Source organism: Scomber scombrus, chromosome 2, assembly GCF_963691925.1.
Source record: "Scomber scombrus chromosome 2, fScoSco1.1, whole genome shotgun sequence".
Classification (NCBI taxonomy): domain Eukaryota; kingdom Metazoa; phylum Chordata; class Actinopteri; order Scombriformes; family Scombridae; genus Scomber; species Scomber scombrus.
The window spans coordinates 2,203,482-2,213,360 of NC_084971.1; the positions used below are offsets into that span (position 1 = coordinate 2,203,482).

General features: G+C 37.2%; 1 protein-coding gene across 1 annotated transcript; it reads left to right on the plus strand.

The window, feature by feature from the left end:
• Positions 1–1,003: 1,003 nt before the first annotated feature.
• LOC133997564 (C-type lectin domain family 17, member A-like) lies at positions 1,004–9,430 on the plus strand. The gene is made up of 5 exons (XM_062437210.1): positions 1,004–1,118; positions 1,215–1,322; positions 2,003–2,157; positions 3,100–3,203; positions 9,373–9,430. The coding sequence occupies exons 1-5, from the start codon at positions 1,004–1,006 to the stop codon at positions 9,428–9,430; spliced, it is 540 nt and encodes a 179-aa protein (XP_062293194.1).
• The last annotated feature ends 449 nt before the right edge of the window (positions 9,431–9,879 follow it).

The following is a 9,879-nucleotide window of genomic DNA, read 5'->3' on the forward strand; positions in this document are numbered from 1 at the left end:
GACTGAAATCTCAACTCTCAACTTTTAAACTTTTTTTTTTTTCTTTTCAGTGGGAAATGAAACCACGAAAAATCCTATATTTTATATCTACTGTATTTTTTTTGTACCAGAGCTGTTTGTTAAATGAACATGTTAAACATTCGCACTGTGTGATGAACTGCGTCAATGGAAAAATAAATGTCTGTGAAAGATGTACATGGTTGTTTTCTGGTGCAACACGTTACGGTCACACTGTTGTGTAAAAGCTGCTGCTGTGGTCTGTCACTGTCCTCAACAAGCTTTTCTCAACAGGATGTTTCTAAATCTGACACGAGACGAAGCAAAGAATAAGAGTCCTTATCTACATTGCAAATTGTAAACTGAGATTTAATGTTCCCTTCAGCATAGAGTCCAATGTAAAAGCTAGCTAAAACCTTAGGACTGCCAATAAGGAATGCTACTCAAACAGGAAAAACACTGATTTTTGGATTTGTTGTACATGGATTAGATGTATAGGTTGCATAGCAACAAAGTAATTAAACTACAAAGTTTCAGGGTGATGCTTTGGAGCTCACTGACATGTTTAAGTTTTAATGTTGTTATTTAATGTTCTGTTTCTGTTCCCCATGAAACTCAAAAAATGTTTACAGTATATATGTATTTTATCATAATAATAGTTTGTTAAATCTTTTATACATATCTCCATTAATGAACCAAAATGTAGATAAAACAAATAAATCTCCCAACGCAGATTTTAGTTCCCGAAAAAAAGTCATCGATATTGTACACGATATAAAATATAGTGTTGGGTAAGAATTAAACAAAGAAAGAAAGAAAGAAAGAAGAATGTAACAGTCTATTGAGTCGCATTGTGCATGTTAGATGACATGAACGACATGTAACACTTCCTCTTAACGCATGAAGGTGGGCTGATGAAAGACAGGAAAAAGTGGAAGTGTTAAAAGTTGCTGCTGCACGCCAGAAGATACAAAACGTACATTATTGTCTCTGCGGCTGCTTCGACATGGCCGTGTTCTTTAACTCCAGTGAGTCTGAAGTCAGCTTTGAAGTCGGTGTATATGAAGAAATCCCCAAACCTGAAAGCAAGGACACCACTGCTGACAAGGCTTCAAAGCCAAGTAAGTGATCCAGGATGTTATTTGTATTGTATGTACAGTATTTTATAATGTAAATATATTAACATTTAGAATTATTTGTTTGTGTGTGTTGCACAGAATTAAGCTATTTCAGAGTGGTTCTGGTGAGCTTCGGGCTGCTGTGTGTTCTTCAAGCAATTCTCAACATCGCTCTGAGACTTACTATGAGTCAGTCCACTGAGACGGGTAGACAAACACACACTCTGCACTCCCCCTCAGCTATAATTATTATAATCATTTCCCCATTTTATGAATGTAATTGTATAATTTATACAATAGGAAAAATGGAGACTGTGTTTAATTATTGCATATACTCTCATATATATCTCTTATAGTTGCACATTTAAAAAGTTGTGAGCAACAATGTCAAAGAGCAATTTTTCCCTCTTAGATTGTTTCAGTTGAATTTCTACAGGCCTGAAAATGTGAAACTACAGTATTCTATATGAAGCAAAGATAAGAGAGTAATAAAAAATTTAGTGTGTCAGAATTTAGGGTTTGTTTTAAATATATATTCTACTTGTTGATACCTGAGTCATAAATGCATCTGTACACATCTATATTTCCATTTACTTAGTACCAAATGACATTGTTCTTTCCAGGAAATGTCTCAGGAAAATATCACAAACAGAAAACTGTTAACAATGTGATATATTGAAATGAGATTCTTGCACATTTCCCCCAACTCTGTCTGCATTATCAACATCCTAAACCCTCAAAATAAGAAAATAAAAACATAATTCACCTGCATTAATGTATGTACCACGTCCTCGTTCTCTGTTGCATTATGGGAATGTTCTATCTTACGTGTTCTGTATTGTGACATGTTACGTTGAGACATGCTGTCTGTGTTGTTGTGTGTGGAGGCGCGACAGAGGGGGAGAGCTGCCCGCAGGACTGGCTGATGTTTGAGTCCAGTTGTTACTACATTTCCCCGCAGAGGAAGAACTGGAACGACAGCCGGCGTTACTGTTTACAGAATGATGCTGATCTGGTCATCATCAACAGCACACAGGAACAGGTAGCTTCATACTCTTGGCTCAATTAAAAATCTGTCATCATAGACAGATTAGAAATGTCTCTGAGATTTTGTCATCAATGCCTTCATTTCCATTTGGTTACTTCCAAAACTCTCCATGCTTTTACACAAACCTACAATTATTTTTTTCAAAAACTACTTCCTGTTCAAAGACGATCCTTGGTTTTTATACTACTTATAACAAGCCTGGTCTCAGGGGATTAAAAGTGATCATTATAATCAAACAACAGTAGCAGCAAAAATGGAGGTTCTATGCATTCTACTGTAAGATCATGTAATAAGCTAAAATGCTGCAGTTTGGACAGTTTATAATGTCTCAAAGCTCTGCTAAAGCCAGGGGTTGCCAGGCTTTTTACAACAATTATTTTTAGCAAGAAGTTATGTTGGAGGATTGTGGACCAATACATGCATTGATCCACACCAGCATCTAAAAGACTGACCACTGCTAAAAGAAGATAATCAGGAACAGACAGGAGTTCTGTCTCTGTTCAAACTCTAAACCCAGACTGGAGTTTTTCAAAAGCTGGGAAAACTATTTAGTCGTTTTTAGTGGTTTAGTGGCCAAAAGTTGCTGAGGGTTTTAAAGATACATAGTAAAGGAGAAGGAGGAACATTGCCCATGAACATTGGTCAAGTGTGAATGAAGTATTCATTCTGGAAAAGCATCATTTGAGAAGAGTGTGTATAGGTAAATCTTTGAAGACAGCATGGGAGAGGGTCTGAGGAACAGGATGTTGTCTTGTTAGTTTAATATTCTAGACATCATTGCTACAAATGCACTGTGGGATGGTACAGAAGCATTCAGAAATGTCCATGAACACTGAAAAAGATACATATGACAGTGGGTATTAAAATGGTATGGTGTGCAGTTTGGTCTTCTGTCTTTGGAAGCTGTTGTTTATTAGAATGTGTTTTTTATGACAGGCTTTTCTCACTGGGTTCGCCATGGCAGTGTGGATTGGGATGACTGACCGGGCCAAGGAAGGAACTTGGATCTGGGTGAATGGAAAACCAGTGGACAGAAATGGGTGAGATATCTCTCAGTCATACTGTAAGCCTAAAACCAAATAACTGCATTGAGGAATTATTGCATTATAACTATAAATGATTGTTTTCTGTTATTTGTTTTATTTGCTTAGTAGTTCTGAGGTCTTCAACTTTCAGAGATCTGTAGGAGGCATCTGAACCCTCAGCCTACTTTACATTTCATTATAGTGAGACCATTTTAGAAATGTGGCCATCACTGTATAAATGGATCTATTGTGACCTCTGAGACAATCACTGCCACATGAAACTTTACAACCACAAACCAAGACATTAAGGGTCTGATTCACTAAAGGTCTGCGTGTGTAGAAACGTGTGCAAACTTGACATCACCCGCAAAAAAATGTGCAAGCTGATCTACTAACGCAGCGCACTGAGGTTTGCGTCTTTCTGATTTACTAAGATCCCAAATAGTGGGTACTAAATTGCGTGCACGGTGCAATAGATTGCGCATTTCGTTTGCGTGCGTTTTGCAGGTGATCTACTAAGAATAATTGCGTAAATGAAAACAGGTGCAACAGGGTGGAGACAGCAGTAATTAAATGAGGGTTTTGTGTCTTAATGGAGAGTTAGGACGAGCAGAAAGCTGCAAGAACAAAATGAAATGTGATCAGGTTCTAGTGGAAGAGGTTAACTAATATATTGACTTATAACAAAAACTAATATTACCAGAAAAACCCACATATGGGAGAGTATTTGTGACGAAGTCAATGCTGTTAGTAAAACCACAAATATTCCACTCCAAAAATATTAACACAGGTGGAAAAACTCTGTCCTGTGTGTATTCTGTCATTGTGCCTCCGTCTCCTCCTCTCCACAGTAACAGAAGTCATCTGTGTGCAGTGAGCAGCAGGTTAATACCTGTCCTTCAAAGGTATTATTTATAGACGCAGTTAGCGTCAGAAATAATACCTTCAGGTTTGGTAAATCACAATGCGTGTGCTAAATAACATATTTACATTTTCTCCTCCCTGTATTTTGCACACTGGGGTTAAAACATCTCATATTAAATATTCATGACAAACGTACTAAATGGACAGCGCGTACTATCTTGCACAGTTGAAAGACACAAACCTCAGTGTGCTGCGTTAGTAGATCAGTTTGCACATTTTTTGCGGGTGATGTCAAGTTTGCACGATTCTACACACGCAAACCTTTAGTAAATCAGGCCCTTAATGTGGTATTTTGGAGGGATATTAGACCATTTTTATCAAATCTCAATTGGACAAAATGTTTAAACTTTTGCTCCAAATCTGTATAACAAAAGGTATCAACCCCAAAGTTGCTGCAACAACTCATTAGACATAATTGAGCATGGGAATGTTCCCATGTTCTAATCCCTTTTACACTCTAAACGTTAAAATTTGACTAGGTGCTTAACCAAAACACAATGTTTATTACAGATTTGACTAGAGCAGTGGTCTCCAACCCTGCTCCTGGAGAGCTACTGCCCTGCATGTTTTAGGTATCTCCTCACTCTAACACACCTGATTCTAATAATCAACTCGTTATCAAGCCCTTTGACGAGCCTCAGCTGCTTGATAACGAGTTAGAGTGAGGAGATACCTAAAACATGCAGGGCAGTAGCTCTCCAGGAGCAGGGTTGGAGACCACTGGACTAGAGTAACTTGACATATAGTGTTGAGCTGCATCTCAATTTTGAGGTTCAAATGATGTATACCACTTCTATGTGGCATATACTGTTGTCCTGCCCTCTAAATATCCCCTGCCCCCACGTAAAAATGACAAAAATTGGTCTATGATGGGTGTCTAAAGGCATATCATGTAGGCTGGTAGTGACAGTGAAATCATAATCTGTAAGATGTGCCTGTTTAGATATAAAACATGTTCATTGTTTTTTTGTTTCTTATAATTACTTGTGTTCTGCAGTAAAACCCACAAGTGGTCAATGCTGTCTGGTTTGATTGTTTCAGTGTTTGATATTTGTGAGAATCTGGGCAGTGAACTTCCTGTTTTTAACACATACATATGAGAAGACTGAGAGGACCAGTACTGTCAGTTTAGTCAGTACTAACAATTTAGTAAATTGCACCAACTGCCCAGCCACCATGGAAACTGTGGACAAACCCATTTGAGCCATTTTGACCCATATTGTAGCCCAAATTTAACCCTTATGGGCCCCATATGGACATGATGGCTGGGTGGGTGAAATTAAAACAGAAAATGACCTCTGACCATCGTCAATGAATTGACATGATCTAATCTATTTATCAACCAGTTGACACCATATAGCAGGTTTTTAGCCATGTTAGCAGTGTAGTCCTATAGATGTCAGGGTTGGTCTGTTAGATGGTCCATCACTTTGTTCCTGACTGAAATATCCCAACAACTATGAGATTGATTCCGATGAAATTTTGTACAGACATTCATGTTCCCCAGAGGATGAACCCTACTGACTTTGTTGGTCTACTGACTTTTCCTCTAGTGCTTTCATGAGGTTTACATTTGTGGTTTTAAATGAATTGTCTCAATAACTATCGGATGCATTGCCATGGACTTTGATTCTAGAATGGCTGTTGATGAAAATCACATGTGGCATTGTAGTATACCTGCTGTCATGTTGATATGGACAGTTAACATTAATGTCAATCTGTAGGTTGCAGTTTGCCCCCGGCCAGCCTGATGATGCGTATGGAGGAGAAGACTGTGGTGATCTTCGTACAATGAAGAATTTCATTGGTTTGAATGATTCTAACTGTACTGTCAGAGCCCAGTGGGTCTGTGAGAAACCGTTGTCGGAGTCTGATGACATTTTGTAACTTGATGAGACCTAAAAATTCAAGTGTGGAACATGATGATGTGAATCTTTGCTACATAATACTCCCACTCAACTTCAACGACTTCCAAAAACTCTGTATTACAATTATCATGGATTGTTTTATGCTCAAATCCATTTAGTGACTGTTTTGGTGGATAGTTTAGAATAAATGTAATGTTTCCAGAACTATAACTGTCATCTATTTATCATCTATTTAGCCTAGTTGAAATTACCTCTGTCCAACCTTCATCATGCACCAGTCAAATGTTGTCTATCTATCTATCTATCTATCTATCTATCTATCTATCTATCTATCTATCTATCTATCTATCTATCTATCTATCTATCTATCTATCTATCTATCTATCTATCTATCTATCTATCTATCCATCTATCCATCTATCCATCCATCTATCCATCCATCCATCCATCCATCCATCCATCCATCCATCCATCCATCCATCCATCCATCCATCCATCCATCCATCCATCCATCCATCCATCCATCCATCCATCCATCCATCCATCCATCCATCCATCCATCCATCCATCCATCCATCCATCCATCCATCCATCCATCCATCCATCCATCCATCTATCCCAAGATGAACAGAACTTCCAAGATGGAATCATGGATGGTATTAACTGCACCAATCACATCTACCACAAGCTGGAGCTACAGTACATACAAAATCATTTTTACAAATATGACTGCGAAATACTGTTACAGCTTCTGTCTATTTGTGCATGAGACGACAGTGGAGGACCACCTTACAAAGCTGTATTTATCCAGATCGTTATGCCTAATGGTTAATCGTGTATTCATTTGCAATTATAAGCAATTACATTTTAAGTGCTTGTTAATGTATAAATAAAGTAAACTATAACTTCCTCTATGAAACATACATAACTGGTGTGTGAACAGTTAATGATCTTGATGTTTGATGCAAAATGCCTCGTCCTACATTAAAAAACATCTGAAGTAAAATACCCAGCCAGCATGTCCATGTAGGCCCCACATGGACATGCTGGCTGGGTATTAAAAGTAAAAGTTGTTGTTCAACAGAAAAATTGCCTGAATTGTTATAACATTATTATAGAGTTAATAACGATGCAACAATGTGTAAGTATTGTACCATTGTGCAGTTTGGTAGTTTAATCCAGTGGTTTCCAATATAAGGTGTTGGGCCCCCTCCAAACACTAACTAATATTGGATAACTATTCTAACTTGTAACATATTTAACCCTTAATGCCTAGTGGTCACTACATTGGACAGCTATTCAAAAGATGTTTTTTATATACATATATATGCATGGATTTGGATGGCATAGTTACACTCATTTATGTTATTATAATGTAATGTAATGTAATTTGATGGAGAAAAAAAAGTTCAAGTTCAAATAAATGTTTTCATGCCTAATAAAGAATTTCTTTTTTTTAATTAGGAAAAAATCCTGACTGAGGTTATAATAATTCATGCATGAAAGGGTTAAATGAAACCATCTGAGAGGTTTAGAAGGGAAAATCTCTCTCTGGTGGAACTGCTGACAACCTATAGACATCTTAGACATGACATGAGGCTCCAAAGATTGAAAAGTTTTGTAATTATAGTTGTCAGATTAATGTAGTGGAGTAAAAAAAGTCCAATAACTCCCTCTGAAATATAATGTATGTAGCATCAAATGGAAAAAATTAGGTAAAATACAGCACAAGTACCTCAAAATTGTGCTTAAGTACAGTACAGTACTTGAGCTATAAGTTATATAAACAGCAAATGGTTTGTTACACACTGTCAGGCTGTGGAGTCAACATTAAAATATCTTCAAATTTGTTATACAATTCATTTAGATTTTAACCTATAGTGCTCTGAACCCATTATTGATCATTTATACAAATTCTGAAGCGGGGGATTGGCGGGAATTAAAATAAAGGGTCACCAGTTCGGGTCCAATACTGCAAGAAGGGAATTTAGGATGAAAGATAAGTGATAAAGGAACAAATTTGCCATGTTTTACATACCACACTGTTTAGCTTGCTTACTTCTCCTTAATAGAATCAAGCAATAGCTAGATCTCCACTTTCTACTTGTAGAGTACATTATACAAAGATGAACGATGATAACACGCAGCTAAGAATACTTTCTATAACTGTTGACTTAATGCTCCTATTACGTTACACAGGTCTATTTTGGTTTTTGAATGTTCTAAAGAGGAAATGGTCCCTCTGAAAACTCTTGAGTGTGTTCTATGGATTGTTAAGAGTAACAGGAACTTTGATTCTGTAGACAGATGTTGCTGTTGAATGTTTAAATGTCATTTTTCACTGCTCTGGTCACCACTACCTAAATTCCAAGAACTTCCAGTATATTGGGGTGGAGGCAGATATCTCAAATAAAAGAGGGAAACAAATACAACTATTTGCATGGACCTCTGGAGGCAAGAAAGAAAAGGTTATATTAGAATGCATGAGAAATATATTTTGATTTGTGAGTCTGTACTGCTGGGACCTCCCCGCCCTATGGAGGAAGAAGAAACCCTGCACCAGACTACCAATGAGACTGAAAAAGAACACAGTGGGATACATATATGTGTTCAAAATTCTGTTCTAAAATAACTTCTTAGTAGCAAAAGCCATGATCAGAGGCACATAGTTGACATCATCATCATCATCATCACCATTAAGGACACAATTCTGAGAGCCTTCTTCTTCTGAGAGCCTTCTGGCTCCAGCCTCCCTTAGTCCTCAGCCCTTTTCCCTCCATGCTCCACAATTTAAATATTTTGTATGATTATTGCAGTCAAAAATGCTTGATTTTGTGGCTTTTCTCAAAAATAGCAAGTACAATTTGCTATGTATTTTTGTGGTAAAATTGCAGGAACTGGGACAAAAACTGCAAGCAAAGGAAAATAATGTGATTTATTAAAAACTACTTCCAATCAAGAGTCAAGTGTAATCTCTTCCATTAAAAACAACATGAGAACTACGGGATCTAAGTTATATAAATGAGTTCCATTTATAAGCCTTTATTAAATAAACGTTTATCTCAAAATTAGCACCAATTAAAATCAGTCAATGGTGCCATTAAGATAATTAACATAAGTATTAATATATTAGCATATTAGCATAAACATATTGTTTCATTTCCAAAGTGCCCATTTTCACCTTTGAGGTAGATTATGTCCATCTTTGTTGTTTGAACAATGTGTTAATTGTAGCCATGGAAACATGTTTCAAGTGGTGGGCAGGGTGCACCACCTTCAACACCCATATGAAAAAGATCTTTATTAATGATATAAGGTGATATAGTGTGACGGCCCCTGCCTTACCTATCTTAACTGTACTGTTACTGTTATATTCCTTTGTGTCCATAAAGGTATCCGTGGGAACGTGGCAGCCAGCCAGATTCAGACCTGGGCCTAATGCCCCCATAGCTTAAAAGGCCAACTGCCAGCATTGTTTGGACTTTTTCTCTCAACTGTTTATTTACACCACCAAAAAAATAATGCTGTGATTTGGTATCAAAAACCTTTGACATTTGGAGATTTTCAGTGATTGGATGGCAAGGGTTAGGGTTAGGCTTCTGGAAATTGCTCAGAAACCTCCTTTTCGTCAATATATCTAGGAAAGCCATACATCCTCTGAACTCCCTATAGGTCTCTATATTGTGGTTGTAAAGTGTCATGAGGCTGAGGTCACAATAGGTCATTTTATACAATCAGGCCACATTTTTAAAAATGGTCTCACTATAATGAAATGGTTACTATGGAGACTAATATAATCAGACATGAATACAATTGATCTCATTGAATCCATAAGAGTCTCAGTTTTCCAGTCCTATCCAAGACTGTTTAGGGACCCCTGTATACAGCAAATACACATT